Genomic DNA, 20,522 nt, shown 5'->3' on the forward strand with positions numbered 1-20,522 from the left:
CAAAGCAGGCAGCACTCCACACTAGCAAGTATCTACAGGTCCCTAATCATGGCAAAGCATTTGTGCTCTGTGGCTTCTTGCAGCAGCATGTCCTGTGGTTACATTAATTGGGATTTGTGCAGGGGAACCTGGCACAGGGCTCTGCCCCACGCTGGGCTCAGCCACTCAGAACATCATTTACCAGCTCTGTAACGAGCACTTGCCATATTTTTTAACACATTAGGGGCTGGGGAGGTGTGTTTGGAGGACAGGAATCACATCATTCTCTGCACTCACAGCAGATAAGAGAGAACACACATGGAAAAGGACAAGGCAAAGTGCTCACAGGACTTTCAGCTGAGCCTTGGCTGAGCTTTGCTGTATGTCATGGGCTGCTCAAGAGCGAATTTCCCACTCTTGGCAAATCATGGACAAAAAAAGCCAAGCTCTTCCACAGATCTCATCTGTTTCTCCTTCTCTCTAGGAGGACAAAGGAGGCACAAGCACCAGAACCCCCCTCTTTTGCCAAATTGGCCCTTGGCTCTGGCAGTTTTGAGGTGAAACAAGCCCAGTTCCTTCCACGACTGGGACTGTGCAAAGGGTGGCAGATCTGAGAATGCTCAGGGTTGGAAGGAAAACCACTCACATCAGGTCCCAGTGATGCCTCATCCTTAAATCAACAGCCCTAGCATCAAGTAAGGAGAGAGTTTTAAGCCTCAGACTCGAACCTTGCAGCTTCTCTGGCTGCTCAGAGGAGCAGATTCCAAAGGTCACACTCAGCTCCCACAAACCAGCTCCCTGGGTTTTGGGAGCCCCTGCAGGGCTATGAATACAAACCAGATGGAGTCTCCTGCACCAGCAGCATTCACATTCAAACCGTGGCAGACTCCAGCCTCCCAGCATGTCCCTGTGGAATTCCAGCCCTCTGCTCCTGCTCTTCTTCAGCAGAGCCAACACTGCAAATGTCAACTGATGACAGGCACAAGCACCACACTGAGAATCTGTGCTCTTGTTCACAGTGGGACCAGGCAACGTGCTCAGTAAATAGTAAGTTCTCCTAAAAATAGGATTTTTTGGGGGAAACTGGATTATTGGCAACTTTTTGCTGAGCTATTTCAGCCAGAGAGGGATGAGAAATGCAGAAGTGTCAGAACACAGCCTGTTGCCCAACAGCAGACAGCAACTGAATAGTCATTTCATAAGGAAATAAGCCAAATGAATACTAATTTTAAAAAAGATACAGTCATATATTCACGGCAGAAAACCAAGGCCTAACATTTCAGCTCCAAGCTTTTGTTCCATCTCTTTCAGTGAAAGAACTAAAATCTGTGATGCTCTTCGAACAGCAGCAGCAAGCCAACCATTCCCTTCTGGTCTTTCCCAGACACCCCCACTTCAGTAGGTGTATTTGCAGGCTTTGTCACATGGGATTTTTGGACAAAAAGCTGTGTTTTGGTTCACTGAACACACTGCAGATGCACAGATCTGCTGCTCCAACCCTTTGAAAAGGGGGATCTTTCTCGATGCACAAACCTCATCTATTTGAGTCCTTTTCTCTGCTGGGAAACGTGGTGTGGGGCCTGCTCCCGAAAATTAACCAGCAAGACCAGCGAATCCTTTGAAAGCTCTTAAGAGCTCAAGAAGCTGAAAAAAATACCATGGACGAGTGTTTCTTTCCGTTCTTTCCAAGTTTGCACTTAATACAACAACAGGTTTTAACCAGCTCAGAAAACCAAACAAGTCAAAGGCTCTTGCAATCAGTTCTACCATTTCTTATTGTCAGTGCTACTTCCCCTCAAATTACCTTGCAAGACCATTCCACTAAATAGGAAAGGTCTTAAAATATTCCTTAGCAGCCCCTGCATCAGAGACTATCTCAGGGTTTTCTGTTTGTGGTGGTTTTTTTTTTAATCCTCTCTATCTACTTCCCAAATACCTGGAAAACCTGCTTAATGGAGATTCCTCACTGTTGAACAAGACTGCCTTCAGTATTCAACCACAAAAGGAAATTAGAGACCTTTAAAACATGAAAAGGTGATTGGGCTTTTGTTGCCCCATTATTAAGTTGACAGTTGGACTCGATGATTTTAAAGGTCTTTTACAACCTAAAAGCTTCAATGAGTCTATCCCAGTAACCCACAGGTGTCATTGAGGCCCCAGGTTTAAATGTTTCTGACCCTATTCTTCTGCACAGGACCTCTTGTTGATGAGATTATGGGTTTTCTTTTGCCTATTTAAATCCACAGCCCTCTCTTTGGGATGCTGATTTTCTCCCCTCCATTATTTATCCCAGATGAGAAGGCTCAGCCAACACCATCACCTTCCCACTGCTCAGAAAAAGGTTCTGTTGCCAAAAGCACATAAGATTCTTTTAAAATTCTCATTAATCATGGCCTGTAATCCCTGGGATCCTGCCAGGCTCTGTGGTTTTCCTGGTGGTCTCCTCCTTCAACTCTCACAGATAAATTATGCCCTAAACTAGTTTGGTGCCTGGAGGCCAACACAAAATCCCAATCTCCTTCTTGGGCTGCTCCTCCCAGTTTAATCTCCCCCTGATTTAATCTCAAACAAACATCTTGATCACTTTCAGGAGCTTTACTTTCTTGGAAGAGTTAAGACCCGTGTTTTAGGGCTCCCTTTCAGGGCTAACACTGGTTTTCTAGCCCCAGACTCCCTGTTTGTCACAGAGAAAAAGCAGTGCCCACGGACATGTCACGACCACCTTCTCAGAATCCTTCACCACATCATGATTGTCAAGTGCTCGTGCTCCATTTCCTACAGACAGTCCCCCCCCATGTCATGAGACTGAGGCATAAACTTGTCCTGGGAAAAAGGAGGGGAAAAAAAAATCAGGATTTTAAAGACTGCAGAAGGTCTGAAAGGAGCAAACACAGTGGCAGCTGTGAATGTTAGACAGCAGCAAATTTCTTGCTGGTTGTGGAAGCATTAATTAGCACATCTAATTATTATGAACCATTAGGATGCCCTTGCTAATGTTAACCAGCTGCAGTGAATGAGCTGAGCTCCTGAATAAGAGGAGAGATGGGAGCAGGTAGAAAACTTCAACTCTAAAATTAAACCCTCTTCACAACCAGCATTTATTTCTCTACCTTTCCTCTTACCAAAGGCACTTTACAGCCAAGGCAAAGGGTGGATGGAAAATTCGATTAAAATTTTATCTAAAGCCATTTTATCAAAAAGGGTTTGTCATGCGGGAGAGAGAAAACTCCACTGTCCCATGGAGTAAAAAGCAAAACTATTTTTGTGTCTGGAGCAGAATTTAAGCTCTGAGCTGCCATGGGCAAAACAAGCACTTTAACCTGGCCAGGTTTTTTTGTCTCAGTCATTTCTCCTCTGCATCCCCTGCTCTCTTTACCATTTAAATACACAGATCCTCCTTGCCCAAAGGTCATTTTACCACACAGCAGGCCAGAAATCAGAAGGTAAAAAAAGAAATGGGAATAATTTGAGAGCTGAGCTCCTGCCTCCCCTTGCATTTGTTCAATTCTGACATCTAGTGGGCATCAGTGCAAAGCAGGAGCAGCGTGGCCAAGCTCACCAACAGCCTGAGCACTAGCTACTGATTTATTCTGCCACAAAGGATGTTCTCCACCCTCAGCACAGCTGTGTCTCCCTAAAACCCTCCCAAGTCTCCGTGTTAAACTTGCACTTGCAGATGAACCACATGCTCAGTCAGAATGGGAAAACGCTCAGGTCCCGATCCCAACATCTCCCTGCTCTCTGAATCAGGACATGGGTTTGGCAATTAAGGCCTCTCCTTTGTTTCTGAGAGATCATCCAGGGGTCAGTCCGAATTAGCAACCTGAGAAGAGGTTGCTGACAGCAGAACATATGCCAAGAAATCTCCGCATTCCTCCAGGATGAGCAATAACCTGCTCTCTAACATGGGTGGGGCTCCATCCAGCTCATGATCTCTTCTCTTTGACACTTTTTTAGGCCAGTTTCACGCAGGACTAACCCCCCCCTTTATTACTGGGAGTTCTACTCATTCCCAGCTAGTCCACATGAACTGAATTTGCTACAGGGCTACCAAGGCACCAGTACCAATCCTGTGGTGGCACAAACCACATCAGTGCCCAGCAACGATCATAGAATCACAAACTGGTTTGGACTGGAATGGACCTTAAAGCTCATCATTTTCCACCCCTCTGCCATGGGCAGAGACACCTTCCACTAGACCAAGTTGTTCCAAGCCACGTCCAGCCTGGCCTTGGACACTTCCAGGGACGGGGTGTCCATCTGTGGTATGATGCCAAAAAGAGGGGCTGGGAAATGAGATGCCATGGCACCCCGGAGCCCAAATCCCACTGTGCTTCCACAAGTCTCGGCTGAAGGGCACGAAGGGAACTGAACCTGTTTTTTCTGCAGCATCACTGGATGGTGTTGTCCTTCACCCATCCCACATCACGGGAATTCCTGCCCAGACACTGTCAGCATAAAAAGTGTTGGGGTGTACAAAAAAACCCAGAGAAAAATGCAGAAAAAGGAGTGATTCTGCCAGGTTTTACTGCTTCTCACAGAGAGTAAAAAGTCAGCAGTTTCCATCCTTCCCCATGGACACACTGCAGTGCTGGAGCTCTCCAGGACACACTGGCTATGCAGGGGTTGGGGGTCCTGCCACTGCCTCTGCCACTGCAGGCGGCTGAAACTGCTCCTGCTCATTCCCCAAATTATTACCCAAGTCCAAATCAACGTAAATCCTCCCCTTTTCTCTCACCCTACGCATTGAAGGGTGGCTATATTTCATCTTCTGGTGAGGCAACACTCAAACTGCCACAAAGACACAGCAAGGCCAGGTCTAATCCCTCATAGCTTTGCTGTCTCCCTTCAGCCATCGCTCGTTTTTTGCTGCCTCAGAGTTTCTGAGCAACCTCAAAGTCTGCAAGAGGAGATTTCTGCTCTGCACATTCCTGCCAGGGCAAGCAGCATCTCGAAGGGCGCGGGGGAAAAACTCCCTCCCTGTCCCTGCTGCTGCATAAATCTCCACTCCCCGAGCAAAATCCGACAACAAAACGCGTGATCTGCTCACGCAGACCCGAGTCTCAGCCGGGGGAGCTGGAGGGGAACATCCATAGCAACTGTCATTGGTATGCTAGAGCATCAAGTGCTTGAGTCAGCTATTTGAGACCAGGAAAACTCGACTAATGCGGACAAAAGAAATATTACTCCCTGCTGCCAGATAAACATCTGCACAGCAGATGCCACGTCAGCTTCTAGGTGTGAAGGCATTTGCATACGTGCAGCAAGGACCAGAATTCATTTTGCTGGGGAAAAAATAAAGGATTTTCTTTGCCTTTTTTTTTTTTTTTTTTTGGTAGAGAAATGCATGTTTGATTATCATGTATCAGCAATATATAGAATCATGGAGTAGCCAGAGTTGGAAGGGACCCACAAGGGTCACTGAGTCCAACTCCTGGCCCCGTATCACTGCTTTTAGGCCAAGAGAACTGTCTGTTGGGAACTGGGGAAAGCAAGAGTGAAATAGGGAGGAGTACAAACCCAGCTGAAGCTGGTCCACGTGTCAATCCACCTTATCCTTCCCAGGAGACAAAGACAGGTCTGCGGGGAACAGCCAAGGAGGTTTTTCTGCTCACTTTCCACTAGATCAGGTTGCTCCAAGCCCTATCCAAGCTGGCCTTGAAGGGCTGATTGTTCCCAGTTCTGTTGAGCGAAGCCAAGCAGAAGCACCCTGGAAAGGTAAAACATCCCTTCCTCTGTTGGACTTCTGCACCTTATCAGCACCTGTCACCTCCTTCTGCTCCCAGCTGCTGCTACAGGTGATCATTGAGGCTCTGACTACGTATCTTTATGCTTTTGCGATAGAAATTCCTACAGATCAGGTCACCTTGCGGCAATGAGCAGGGAAAACGAACTGAGAGCCAAACTGGGTGGGAGAGCTGCTTCAGACAGAAAAATCAGTTGATTTTGACAATGGTATAACTGATAAAGCATTAAAAAACTCAACAAGAACCCCCCCCAAAACTGCACAGTAAACTTTCCCCTCACAAAGAGCTGCAGGGTGGGTTCTGTGCATGGAGTGGAGGGAAAGGGACAAGACTGCTAAGACATGTTTCCCGGGAGAGGAATATACCAGAGGTCTGTTCTAACCTGGCCTCCTTCCAAAAGCCACTAGTACCTGGCAATCACCGTCACCAGCTCCCTCAGCTCCCCACATTAGTGGCCAAGTAGCCATTAAAGACAGATTGCTGGTGGGCTACAACTCAAGCCTTTGGTTTTGTAGCAAGAAAATGGAATTGAGTGAGTTTATTGGTTTGAATAATCAATAATTAGCTGAGACCATTACAGAAAATTACAGAGAGTAACAGAACAAACAGGTGGAATAACGAGCTTCTAATAGCATCATTATGGGATGGTACAAATATCCTCCACGAGGTTTGACTCGGTGTCTGAGAGTCCTCCCAGGGAGATCCCACACATCAGAAGGGGCTCTCGATGGACAAGTGTTTATTTGGCATCTCATGAGCTCATTCAATTGCCATCACAGCAGAAACTGAGTTTGGGAAAAGACTTCTTTTCATTGCAGAATAGTTTTTCACAAAAAAAAAAAAAAAAAAAAAAAGGACAAAGCATCGGGTTCTTTCTTCCCATGTTGGATCTTTTAATCTTGATTCTTCGCATTCTCCAATCTAATTTGAAAAACAGTGAGAAAGGAGAAATAGCAGAGCTGAGAATGTCTCGTACTTCACAGAACCAACCAAACACCCATAGCCTTGGAAAAAGGGTATTCAGCTTCACCAAGTTGCTTACTAACTTGCTTAACGTCAGAGTCCCACCATGTGGAATCTGCAGAAAGAAACCTGCATATGCAAAACATATGTGCACAAATGTCATGGCAATGGCTAATTAGAGTAAAAGAAGAGAGAAAAAAAAAGAAGCAGATTGTTAGAAAAATTAACGGCAGGGAAATAAGTACACAAATCAACACATATTGTCAAGGCTCAAAAGCAGAGATGGTTGAGGCTTGGAGCTGATGTAGGGTCTGCTCTGAGAGGGATCTGAATTAAAAGCTTCAGTATGCAGAAGAAATTGAAGATGTGTTTTTCAGAGGGAACATGTGACTGTTTCTCCAGCATTCTGTAGCCTACACTGTGTCTTCAGCAAGTTGGTCACCATGGCAACCTGAAATTTTTCAGTAAGACAATTTTCTTGGTAAAATTTGAGGGATAGATTTGGGTCAGAAAGGAATGTCCACACATGTGGAAGTGATGAAATAGAGCGACCTTCTGAGAGCACCTGGGTCCTACCCAGCCCTGGGGAAGGGGGTGCAGGCCTAAGGACCAGGACCAGCCACTACACTCACCACTGGGGACCAAGTGACAGGAGAAGACACAGGAACCAGTGGGAATATGGGAAATTCCAGCTCAGTTTAAGGAAAAAAACCTTCCCCCAAGAGTACTGCTCTCTAGAGCCCAAAGAGGATCCACATGCCAGCATATACAAACCTGAGCCACACAGCCTCAGGAACCTGGCCTTGCTTTGAGGGGTCCTTCCCCCCCTGCCTGATCCTTTGACAAGCTCGTTTCTAGTGCTTCCAAAATCCAACCCTGAGCAGCAGTTTGAGGGCAGCCGAGAGCCCTTTCTGCTCCTCCAGTGAGGGAAGTTCCATTGGTTTTCTCCAGGAATTTGATTAAGGGGCTTGTGAAGCCTAAGGGATCATCCAAGCTCTGCATCCTCCAGACGCAGGGACAATTTCCTCCACGCAGCTGTGGGTCTAATCCTTCAAAACAGATCAAGAAGAGATGGACAAAGGGCAAGACGAAAATTGCTGCTGCTCAGAGTAGCAACAGGAGATTGTCACAGCAATTCCCTTCTCTGCCAGAACAGCTCTGACCTCTGCCAGGAAAGGCCCTGCCTGGCTCTGTTTCAATCCCAGTCCTTTCCCTGTGAGCAGATGAAAGCTTGCTGTCCTCCCTGCCACAGCATATCACAGCTACCAGGTGCCACCAAGGGCTCAGCCATCACAGACAGGCTCTGTGGCAGGAGGGATGAAACAGCAGCCTGTCATTCCCCAAGCTCTCACTCCCAAAGCTCCGACACGGAGCTCACGCGCTCTGCAACAGATCCCACTCGCCAGGGATTTTCCTTCCCTCTGGTGCTTCACTTTATTTTTTTTTTCTTTCCCCAGAAAGCAATAAGCTGCTTTTTGAGAACTGTAGAAGGTGGGTGGGTGAATGAGAGAGGAAAAAAACTCAGAGGCATGGGGATATGAAAGCGCAACTAAAATCAAGCCACTCCTTAATGAGGACACTGGGGATTAAAGCTCATTTTCCCATGCCCCAGGAGGGCTTTGCACCCTGCTCTGGTATTATATCAATAGAAGACAGATAAACAAGCATCCATTTCACTCTGAAGGTCAGATCCTGGATTTCTTGGTATGGAAAGAGGCCCAATGCTGCCAGTTACTCTTCCATTGAAAAAAAAACCACAACCAAACCCTAATATTCAAGGGTGCCAGTCTATTCACTTCTGCAAGGCTGTTAATCAGCTGCTAATAACTACCATATTCCTGCCAGCAGCAAGGTGTGCCAGGTAAGAGAGAGTAATTGTAAGGAAAATACAGAAAACTCGAGGAGGAAATCACAGCCTTGATGCTGGAGGGATTTGATTTTCTGCTAAAAAATGCTTTCCTTATGTGATTAGAGTAAGAGAATATCAGCATTCACCATATACGTGCATATTGCAAAGGCAACTTGCTGCTTTATCTTCCTGTTCAAGGCCATGAAGCACTACTGGTGAGATTCCAGATAAAAGCCACAGGTCAGGCTTCCCCCTGCACAGAAAAACTTCCTTAGGCAGGTGGTTTTGGAACAGCAGAGCATTGAGACCCATTTGCTTTCTGGGCTTCGAGGTGTTTGACGAGTTTGAGCTATTTTTAGGCTCCTTTTTGCAATTCAGAGCCACAAACATCGTTAAGCAGGTTCCAGCTTAAGAGAACCCCAAATTCCTTGCCCTGTGCAGACTCAAAAAGCCTCTCATATTATTTGTATGCTAGACAGCATCTTTTCCAAGCACATTCCCCAGGAGTTCAGCAGCATCACTAACACGCCCTTTGGTGCTCCCACAGGCTCTGAACATCCCCGGCCAAGCTCACTGATGACCCCAACCCTTGTTGCAGGGTTGTCCACAGGTGATCAGCTCTTGTACCGAGGAGCAGCTTTCCCTCCTCCTGTCACTCCCTCACGTGCCTTTTGTTGGAAAGACTGGCCCACAGCATGCAGTGGGAATTTTAGATCTCTCCAGTTCTGGAGATACGCTAGGAAATAAATCCAGAAAATCTGATTAGGACCTGTCACTGAAATAAGCTCATTAATCATTGATGGATTTTTCATATGCAGTTTCTAACTCCTGCAAGCCCCAGCAGACCAGTGGATCTAACAACTGCAGACTTAAAAAAGTTCTTTATGTAACAATGGCACTGATTTCCTCCCCCCCCCCTTGAATATTTAGCACACTCTAATAAACAAAAGAAGCTACAAAGCACCAGTGAGATCATTTAGCCCAGCTTCTTGCACAGAGTTCCAGGCACAGAATTCCCCTGAAATAACACCTCTAGCCAAAAAGATGAGAAGATCTGGTTCAGAAAACCTAAAATCCAGCATGAAAAACTCTGTCAGTCACTTGCCTGAGTAATTTTTGCAGTAGCCAGTTATCCATCCTGTTGTGTAAAAAAAAGGAATCACATGTCATTTCTCACCTGAACTTGTCTAGCTTTGCCTGTCAGCACCAGGCTCTTTGAGGAAGAGATGAAAGTCTTCTATTATTAAATTGCTATTTCCCCAGCCTCCCCCAAAATATTCTCAGCTAAGCTAAGCCAGCTGAGCTGCTGCCATTTCAAAACTCTCGTTTCCCATGCCCCACCAAACACTGCCATCACAGTATGGCTTGTAATAATTCCAGCCAGGATCACACAGGTGCCAAAACCCGGGGAAAGCGGGCGGGAATAACTTTTCCTGGCCTCAAACACATGAAATCATTTGGGGCTGTGTGGCTCCAAATTAAACCCAGGGGTGAAACCCTCTCATTCTGGAAACAACTCAAATCAAGAAGACCTTTCTCCACACTTTACAGCTAAAAAGTCAAATTGATAAAAAAAAGAGAAACAGGGAGCTTTGAGGGAGTTTGATATTCTCTCCCAATCTCATGGGGTATCTGCCTCTGAGATGTCCAAAATCCAGGAGGACACTGGGATGAAACACAGCTCCACAAATGACACTTGCAACCCATCTTCCAGAGCAAGCAGAAAGTCTTAAATTTCGAGCTGCTCAGGATTTCAAGAACCATACATTCCTCACCATTTTTTTCACTTTCTCTTTCAAGAAGATTTTACAGATTGCTTTTGGCTTGGAGATTTCTTAGACATTAGATACAGGAACACAAAGCATTTGTGTTAAAGCTTAACAGGCATAGCTCTTCTTGAGAGCCAAAGGATTAAAGGTACCTGACACTTCCCAAATGCAAAGGAAAATTAGGATTCCTGTAGAAGACAGGAAGTGATTAAAACAGCCTCTTGGCTTTAGTGGCTCATGGATAAACTAAAATAGCACATGGATTTAATGAAATAATTTTTACAAACAGAGCAGAATGCCTGGGTTTTCCTTTCATATCTTGTTTCCAGGAGAGCAGGGGGTTTGTCTCCTTCAGCACAGGGAGGTTTACTACAGATATGCTTATGAGTAACATGTGTTAGGTTTTGGTGACTCATCGGTGTTAAATTCTGTTTAAAACTGGCTCCAGTGCAGGAGGCTTGAGCTGAGCTCAGTTCTGGCCCTCTCCAGGGACAGACACCTGCTAATGATTTGTACCCCAGTGAGTGCTTGAAGCCTTTTTAATCACAAAGACATAGCACTACCTTCCTTTCCCAAATGCTTTAAACCTGCTTAACATGCCAAAGAACAAGCTCATTCTGTGTTGCCAAAACTCTTTCAAAGCATTCCCCTTCAGATTAAATCCCTAAAATGGCAGGTAAGATAGCAGCAGTAATTAGAGTTGCTCCCACACAGAGCCTTAGAAACAGGTCAGTAAAGGTGGATTGTGTAGGATAGGCCTTGCCAGCTCCAATAAATCATTGGTGTCTTTCATTATCATTCCCATTAATTGGGCTCCAAACATCTCCTTCACAGATTATCCGCAACAAATGCTTTTCCTGGGCAAACAGCACTGTGGTTCTCCCAGACCCATTACACCGCAGTCAGTTTTTGTTTCATAAGCCATGTGTCAAGGTTTTTTGGGATAAGGTCCAAAGAATCCGAGAAACATCAGGCAGAAACATGTGTCTGCCAATAAAGAGACACAGAATCACAGAAGAATTGCTAAGGTTGGAAAAGATCATCAAGGCCCAGCATCACCACCTTGTTCACCACTAAACCATGTCCTCAGGTGCCACATCCACAGGTTTTTTGAACCCTTCCAGGATGGTGACTCCTCCAATGCCCTGGGGAGTCTGTTCCAAAGCTTTACAACCCTTTTGGTGAATTTTATTTCCCCTAACATCCCATATAAACCTCCCCTGGCACAGCTGGAGGCCATTCCCTCTCCTCCTCTCCCTTGTTCCCTGGGAGTAGAGCCTGACTCCCCCCAGCTCCCCCCCTTCCTGTCAGGGAGTTGCAGAGCCAGAAGGTCCCCCCTGAGCCTCCTTTTCTCCAGGCTGAGCCCCCCCAGCTCCCTCAGCCGCTCCTGCTGCTCCAGCCCCTTTCCCCAGCTCCGTTCCCTTCCCTTGATGTGCTCCAGCCCCTCAATGTCCTTGGAGTGAGGCAAATGAAGGCAAAAAGTCTTGAACCCTGTGTCAAACTCACACTCAGCAGATTGATTTTCTTGCACCCTGTTCGCACTACTGCACCCCAGCACACTCGTGGGAGTATGTGGGATGGCCATAGACATATATGGAACTCAAAAGGGAGTGATGGCCATGAGATCTGTAGCTGGGATGTCTTCTGAGCAGTGAAGGAACAAGAGCGCCTTCCTCCTGAGCAGTCACTTCCCCACCCTGCCCCAAAAACTGCAGACCTAGGGTGTATAAATGCTCCACTTGGAATTGCACTCACCCAAACCACATTATTCCATCTTGTCGGAGCTGAGTCTGTGCCAATCCCCGTGGCTGCCACCTCTTCCCCCCGAAGGCAAGGCTTCAGGAGCAAAGACATCTTCTAAAAAGGAACATGGTGAGATACATGAGCATTAGATGCTTTCAAACATGTTCATTGTTGCTCAGAGCTGTGGCTGCCCAAGAAAGTGTCAAAGGCCAGGTTGGACAGGGCTTGGAGAAACCTGGGCTAGTGGAAGGTGTCCCTGCCCCATGGCAGAAGGTGGAATGAGATGGGCTTTAAGATCCCTTCCAACGCAAACCACTCTGGGATTCTAAAATAAATAATATTCAGCATCAGCACGACATCGGGGCACCCTCGAGGCTGCACACAAGTCCTGGTTATGAGAGCACAAATCTGGCAATCCAGACACTGTATAAACCAGCACACAAGTCCTGGTTATGAGAGCACAAATCTGGCAATCCAGACAACGCATAAACCTCAGCGTGGCCCCGCTTGGCAGCAAAATGCCCTCCTTGTATCCTCAACAAAGGAAAAACCAGCTGCCCACGACCTAAGCAAACTGCTGATCTTCCACATTGTCTTCTCCCTCAGAGAGATGACCTTGAGATGCTACAAAAGGCAAACACAGGCCAAGGCAGTCCATCATGGCAGGGCTGTCTTACCTTCCCTGCGAGCGCTGCCTCCCCGGCTGGGGGTCATTTTCGGCACATACATCATCTGTAAATTAAAGACATTTCTTTGAAAAGCTCATCTGTCAACAGGTCCACCTCTCCCTTTCCTCAGGCACTGGGTGATCACTAAAGTAATTCCAAACCTGATCATTAATATTGCTGAGAACAAGTATTGCTGATAGCCCTGTGAAGTAGTGGCGTTGCTAAGGAAGTTGGTGGTTGCAGGGAGGCTCTCAGATCCAAATCCTTCGTGCCTCAAACCTTACCTCACCTCCCTGCAGTGCAGATACAGCCAGGAGAGCAGAACCTGCAGAGCTCCTTCTCTGTTGCAGCCACAGGGGGAACCCCCTGGACACATTTATCCAAAGTTGTCTTTTTAAAAGCCTTGTTTTATTGGTCTCTAACCAAGTAAGGAGATCCCACTGGTCATGATCACTTGACTTGTTCAGCCTGGAGGAGACTGAGCTCAGCCCTCATCGGGGTCTGAGCTTCCACCGGCAGGGCAGCTCCATCTCTGCTCTGTGTGACCACTGACAGGACCTGAGGGAATGGCTGGGGCTGTGCCAGGAGAGATTTAGGCTGGATCTCAGGAAAAGGTTCTTCCCCCAGAGGTGGTTGGGTACTGAACAGGCTCCCCAGGGCAGCGGGCACAGCACCAAGGCTACCAGAGCTCCAGAAATGTTTGGACAATGCCCTCAGGGACAGGGTGGGATTATTGGGGTGTCCCATGCAGGGCCAGGAGTGGGACTTGGTGATCTTTGTACCCACAAAGATCTCCCTCCAGCTCAGGAGATCCTGTGATCCCAGCCTCAGTCAATCACAATTCCTTCTCCCCAAATACCACCACAGCTGCACTGACACCATTTCAGCCAGGCTGAGGTCCCTTGAGCTGAGTTACAGCCCTCGATCAAGAGCTACAGTGCACTTGCTGCAGCCCTCTGCAGAGGGAAACACTTTCCTTTTCAAGTGCAATAATTCCCTTTGGCATTTATTCCTTATTAACATTGCAGGAAATACATTCCCCAGCAGGACTAGTGGCAGCAGCACTGAATTTTAAGTGATGGTTAAGGAAGACTTGCAGGAAGATGTCTGCTGGTAAAAACAAGTGTTTGTGCTGAGTGCTCTATTAAACAACAGTTATATCAACCCACAGAGGACTGACTGAACATCCAGTGCTGTGTTCCACATTTCAGGGTTTCACATGCAGCCTTTCTGCTCTGCAAATCAAGACTTCCTGTGGTGCACCCACTAGCTAGCTCTGAATAGAGATTTTGAGGAAAAAAAAGAATAAATGACAAGCTAATTTGGCAATTCAAGCCAAGTGAAGGTGACACAGAATCCTATTTGTTTACAAGGCAGCTGGAGAGGGACTTTTCACAAGGGTTTGTAATGTTCACAAGGGCTTGTAGTGACAGGACAAGGGAGAATGGCTTCCCACTGCCTGAGGGCAGGGTTAGATGGGATATTGGGAAGGAATTCTTCCCTGGGAGGGTGGGGAGGCCCTGGCACAGGTTGCCCAGAGAAGCTGTGGCTGCCCCATCCCAGGAAGTGTCCAAGGCCAGGTTGGACAGGGTTTGGAGCAACCTGGGATAATGGGAGATGTCCCTGCAGGGGGTGGGACTGGGTGAGCTTTCAGATCCCTTCCAACCCAAACCACTCTGTGATTCTATGATTCAAATTATTAATTTAGTCTCTTACATTCTACAAAATTAAAAGCTTTCCGCGTGCTTCCTTGAGAAACTTTGTTCCCTCAAGCACAACACCCAGTGTAGAGCTGTGTTCAAAGTGCAGGCACCCAGGTTCAGGAGTCAGTTCACGGATAAAGTGGACGCTGGCATGATTTGAAAACAGCCAGCAGGAATTCCCGGGTTTGGTCAGCATTTCATCACACCCTAAAAATCAAACAAGAGCTCAAAAAGGGAACACAGAGATCTCAGCAGAGCAAACGTCCTTCAGCTGTGCTGTGATGACACGCTCAGCTGAGAGCTGGGTTTGGTGTCAGAGCCAGAGCCATCAGGATTTGTTTCTGTCCAAGACATGCTAATCACTGTTCTCCAGGCACATACTCAAGGAAGGAAGTGTTGGAGCTGGTGGGTGTGCCAGGCTGCTGCAGAGATTCACACATTAGCAGGGTCAAACCCCTCAGCTGATGGAAAGGGAAGTGTAACAGGACACAGCTGGATTTCAAACCACAGTCAGTTTTCTGATCAAGACCTCCAGTTTTGGAACTGCAGTTCACACACAGACACCCGACTTCTCTTTAAAAGAGGATAAGAAGACTTTTCTTTCCCCCAGGCAGCCAAAAGCAGTTTTCCCTTTCCTTACCTCCTCGCTGCTCAGTGACTCAGAGCTGAACGTGCCACGATGGCACCGCACGATGACACTGGAAATCTGCTCCCCAGAGACTTCCACAACACTCCTGCAGGAAGCAGTTGGCTGTAACAGAATGGAACAGAGCAAATCTCAGAGGGCAAACCTCCAGTACATGAGAGTTTCCTTGGGGGTGGGAACCTGTAGAAGGAGTTAGAAAACAAACTCCAAGAGAAAGAAACTCAAGCGAGATTATACAGGACTACACAAAGGTTATTCCTCCACAACCACTTGTTGGCTGTACAAAGCCTCGAGCCTGCTCGAGGTAGGAGAAAACCTCCACATCCTTTTCACTGCCCTGGCCTCACCAAGCACAACAAACAGGGGCAGTGCAGGGCTATGCCAATGGCAGCTCCAGCTCTGAAAGTTAAATTACCTTTGTTTAAAGAAGTTGCCTCTGCAATTTGACAGAAGCTCCGGCAAAACCTGCACTCAAGTTTGGAAAACACACCCTCACACTATCTTTCACACTGTATTGCCCCAAGAGGAAAAGAGGGATGGTGTCTGTTTAGGATCCAGGGATAACACCGTAGCAGCCAACCCTTGTGTTTTTAAGGAAAACCAAGCAATAACTATCAGTTCTGTGTGGTGCCATCTACACACACACACCAGCTGCTTAGCTCACGAGTAGAGATGCTCAAAGGGACTCCATTCCTCTCTTTATGGGGTAAACTGCCTCCTGTGGGAGTAACACTATTCATAAGCTGAGAGGAAAGCCTTTGCACCTTGCTGACCGCCTTTCCAGATCCCTGCTCTTCCCTAAAGACTGTGCCCAGGAAGGACAAGTAAGTTTGGCAGCCATTCCTAGAGGGAAAAGGGGTGAGAAGAGTTCAGCTTGGAGCAGCATAAAGGCAGAGATAATCTCTGTGGAAGTCTGATGCACAGGGACTCAAGAGCTGCTCCACATGCTTTGGAAGATCTGTGCCAGCAGTTAGGATACAAGCCCTCAGAAACTCTCAATGGGAGCTGTGATTTGGCCAAAATAACTGTGCACAAAGAAGTCCAGACTCAAAGGTGACATATTTCCACCAAAGCTGGTGATTTGAGAATCAAGACCAGAGCAAGAACTGCATCAAGAACCTGTTTATTTGAGGCTGAGAGTTGAAGAGCTGAAAGCCATCAGCAGAGAGAGGGAATCTGTACTGCATGGGAAGAGAAAGCTTTACCTGGTGCCCAGATGCATGATAGGCTCAAGCAGGTCAAACATCAGCTCTTCCACCATCTTATCTTAAAGAAGCCATTCCTTCTGGGATTTGGCCCCAGAACACACAGACACTTTTCCTACATTCTGCTCCAAGACACAAATCCTATTTTCAGCTCACAGCAGTCCCTGTATTCCCCACTGACCAGGCAAAAGACTATCCCAGCACTGACCCTTCCCACCTAACACCCACTCCATGCTGTGGGTTGTATCTGTTTAGGCTTTCAGAAAGCCAGTCATTCCTCATTTTTTCAGCACCAGTAGCATTCCCAACACATCCTGAGAGCATCCTGCAGGGAGGGGAGGGCTCCCATTCCTACCAGAGGCACTTACCACATAAGGCCCAGTTTTGAAGTCACAGGTGAAGGGATCTCTCCCTGAAGCCTTCAAGCACGTGGTCTCACGGATGCTGAACTGCAGCTCTAGTCTGTAGGCATCACTGTCCCACATGTCAACCTGGTAAAAGGAAGGTCAACACAACATTTAATTAGTGCTTGTCACTCTTCTGTGCCCACTGCACGGCAACCTTGCCTTGTTTTGTCAAGCAGAAGGTGACAGGAGGGCATTAGGCATCAGTGCCCAATTTAGAGCGGGTTGCTGCGTGTGAGAAAGGCTTGTTTTATTGGTAATGGCAACACAGGACAGTTTTCCATGGGGATTTCACTTGAAACACCACTCATTGGGGTTGAATCCCACTTGAATCTCACTCCACTTGAGTCTTCCAGTCATTGCTGGATCCTGATACTACTCAGAGTTGTGGGGACCTAAACTGTCAAAGGCAGATGAGCACAGCATTACCCCTGCATGTTACCCATTACCCCTGCATGTTACCCCTTCTTTTGTGAGAACCAGGGTGCCAAGAGCTCTGTTTTGGATATCCTGACTGCTGGGAGGTCTGTTGGAAACACCTGGCTTGGAAAGTAAATCCCATGAGTGCAAGCAAGTGGTTTAATGGAGCTTATAGAGGCACTCCATGTCAGCTCAGGTGCCTCAATGGGCAGCATGCACACACCACCAAAAGATTTAGAGAGCTTGACTGCTTTTTGTTATTTTTTTTCCTCCTTCTCACAGTCTAATCAATGTTTTAGCTCAGATGAGAGACTAAAAAAAAAGCAACCTTCCCTCCCCCCCAAAAAAAACCCCAACTAACAACAAATCAGCATTGCTTTCAAATATTTGTTTGTTTTTTCTCCAGACTATATAAATTCAGCAGTCATTTTGTCATTCATTCTTGCAGAAGACTTGAAACATGCCACCTACAGAAACAGTTTTGAGGTTGTTCAGGAGCATGGATGTGCTAACTTTGAATTAAGAAGCTTAAACTCCTTAACTCTAGGTATCCAATACAATTCTTAGCACCACAAGTTAAAACAGATAGAGGTTTACAGCCTGCATTTAGACTGCAGCAGATTTAAACTACAATTGGTGGTTTAGACAGGTGACAAATACAGATTGGAGAAAGAATGTGTGGTGGCATTTAATCAGCTGAGACCTTTAGATGAACCAGGTTGCTTGATACCCAAAGCAAAGTGGTTAGCTGGAGGTATTTAAAACCAGCACTTTTGAACAAAATCCTACAAGACATCCTTCAAAGGTTTCTGTTCTAAGGGCAAAAAACCTGAACTCCTGAAGTATTTTTAATTACAAACCAACACACAAAGGATTTTTGTGTTCCTAAAGCCATGATTCCAGATAATGCCCCAAGCCCACCCTCTTCCAAGCAGTGAATTCCAATGAAATCTGGGTTTCCAGAGCTGAGTGGAACAGGGTTTTGCATCCCAGCAAAGCAAGTTTCAGGTAAAGGATCCCCATTGTCTGTACACTTACTCCCGTGACGTGGCTCCTGACAACACCATACAGGTTCCTCCCCCAGGACTGGGAATTGATCCGTGCAATGGAAGCATTGAGAGCCTCTTCCACGACAGGGAGTTCATAGTCATAGGCTGGAAACCCTGAGAGGGAAGCACAGCTCCATTAGGAGTTCGTTGTGGACTTGTATTTTCTCCCCAAAAGCACCTTAAGGAAGAGGACGTGGCTCCAACTTACCAGAGCATGAGAAAACGCACAGTGTGAGGAGAAAAATTAGGACCCTCATGATGTGTCTCTCAAAATTCTCCAGTCTTTTCCCTTTCTAAGCAAGGATTTCCAGTGCATATTCCTGTCTTTATATAAATGCAGCCTTGATCCCACGCCTGACCTCCCCATGCCCAAGCCCTTCTACAAACATTGCACTTTAAACAGAATTGATCCCAGGATAAATATTTGCTGTCAGCTTTTCTCCCTTTAGCAGTAGCTCCCTGATAACGGATGGGCTGCAGTGCCTTTTTCCCAGGACTGAATTCCCAATAGGAGAATTCAGGGAGCATTGAATTCCCAATATCTCCAAAGCCAAAGATGGAATATAGTTATTCTGTTCACTTTTAGCCATTATTTTTCCATGGGGTGAGACAACTCTTTCCTTAGCACTGGACCCAGCACCTTCATCAGGTTGGACATCAGGAGGAACTTCTCCATGGAAAGGGTGGTCAGGCCTTGGAAGGGGCTGCCCAGAGAGGTGGTGGAGTCTCCACCCCTGGAGGTGCCCAAGGAAGGACTGGCCGTGGCACTCAGTGCTCTGGGCTGGGGGACAAGGTGGAGGTCAGGCACAGGGGGGACTCCATGGGCTGGGAGGGCTTTTCCAACCTCAGTGATTGTGGAATTCTAATCAGTGTCTAATCCCTTTGGCACTGCAGGTCTGATGGACACAACCTCACCCTCCACAGCTCCTACTGGTGTTGCTGGCAGTGGACTTTGAGAGTGAAGCAACAAAAAGCACAAGTTACAGCAAACAAAACCTCAGTTACACACCCCTGACGGGCATTCTGGAACACCACAGCCTGAAGCAGAACCTCAGAGGCCTCACTGCGTTACCTGGAGCCTTTGAAACTTTAAATATTTAGATTTCCTGTGCCTGCCAGGTCAGCAGGAACAGCTCTTACAGGGCCACTGGCACAACGCAGTAGCTGATGCAAGGCAAATATTACCTCCAGCCCCAAAGATTGGTACCTAAAAAGCCACAGAGCTATGTCTATTTTAAAATGTATTCATTTATTTATGTTTTGCTGACCCTACTGATAATTTTCAAGTTTTTCTCCCTATCTCTGGGGCACATTTTCCATCAGTTCTGCTGTTATATCCTTGCATTTAGTGAACGTTACCTGCAATCACCAGCCAAACCAAGCCCTGGAAAACTTGAAATCTTGGATGAATCCAGGCAAAACATTCACCTCCTGCTTTTGAAGCCATTGGCTGTCAAGTACAGTCGCTAGTGTCATACCCTGTCCCCTGTGAGTTTCTTGCTGCCATTTAAAGGGGCTTGCCAATGAAAACAATGTTTTAAAATTTTTGTAATTCCCCCACAGGCATTAAGATCCTTGACCAGATAAATCACAAGCCCAAACTTCAAGGATTCTTAAATACCAAAGCTGTTATTTTCACCTCTGGATTTCAGAGTCTCTGAGCGGTCACACAAGGTTTTAGACATTAAACAAAAAGTAACTGGTGGTGAGCTCAAGGCTTAAATCAGCATATATTTTAGATCATTACTTCAGTCATGAACAGCTAAACCAAGAAATACCCAAACAGGCTATTCAGGGCCCTGCTTTGTCTCATGTCCGGCACAGCAGCAACGGGGAATTCAATGAGGGATTCAGAAGTCTCGAGGTACACGTGGAACCACAAAGACTTTCAGGTGCTGCAATGGACCAACCTGGTGGCTGGCGTTGGGCTGCACAGGGCTGAGCTCAAAATATAGGATCTCACAGAGGCTGAAGGGTTATACATCCCATTGGAAGTGCCTCTTCCTAGTTCTGCGAGCCTGCAAAATTCAACTTGAACTGATATTTTCACATTAGCTCGAAATCCATGGGGGAAAAGGTAAAGAGGGATTAGTCCAGTTCTTCCAATTCTGGTGCAGGGTGTCCCTGCTCATGGCAGGGGGGCAGGAACTAGATGAATTTTAGGGTACCTTCCAAGCCAAACTGTTCTGGGATTCTATGATTCCCCAAGCTGAGAGTAAAACTACAATTTTACTCAAGTTCTCAGCTGCTGTGCAAACATTGCAGCATCAAAGGACATTTAAGACCCAATTTAGCCTTATATAGACACAATACCAACTGCTAATCCCAATTTTAGCATCTTTAATGTCACTGGAGACCCTGGAATTGGTGCAAGTTC

At 46.7% G+C, this 20,522-nt stretch overlaps 1 protein-coding gene across 1 annotated transcript; it reads right to left on the bottom strand.

The window, feature by feature from the left end:
- Positions 1-6,580: 6,580 nt before the first annotated feature.
- Positions 6,581-18,426, bottom strand: SPP2 (secreted phosphoprotein 2). The gene is made up of 7 exons (XM_027734976.2): positions 18,354-18,426; positions 18,135-18,259; positions 16,641-16,763; positions 15,062-15,172; positions 12,728-12,782; positions 12,063-12,164; positions 6,581-6,647 (listed from the first exon to the last, which is right to left on the bottom strand). The coding sequence occupies exons 1-6, from the start codon at positions 18,400-18,402 to the stop codon at positions 12,073-12,075; spliced, it is 555 nt and encodes a 184-aa protein (XP_027590777.1). The 5' UTR covers positions 18,403-18,426; the 3' UTR covers positions 6,581-6,647; positions 12,063-12,072.
- Positions 18,427-20,522: the final 2,096 nt, after the last annotated feature.

The sequence above is a fragment of the Pipra filicauda genome, unplaced genomic scaffold, assembly GCF_003945595.2.
Source record: "Pipra filicauda isolate LSUMZ 115617 unplaced genomic scaffold, ASM394559v2 scaffold348_size1222971_pilon, whole genome shotgun sequence".
Classification (NCBI taxonomy): Eukaryota; Metazoa; Chordata; class Aves; order Passeriformes; family Pipridae; genus Pipra; species Pipra filicauda.

What these genes read in the sequence shown, in the direction of transcription:
- SPP2 (XM_027734976.2), bottom strand. Translation starts at nt 18,402, where the DNA reads ATGAGGGTCCTAATTTTTCTCCTCACACTGTGCGTTTTCTCATGCTCT. An exon ending in TCAGGAGCCACGTCACGGGA is followed by an intron (nt 16,764 to 18,134) that starts GTAAGTGTACAG and finishes TCCTTTTACCAG; the next exon opens with GTTGACATGTGGGACAGTGA. An exon ending in AGGCAGCGCTCGCAGGGAAG is followed by an intron (nt 12,165 to 12,727) that starts GTAAGACAGCCC and finishes GTTCCTTTTTAG; the next exon opens with AAGATGTCTTTGCTCCTGAA.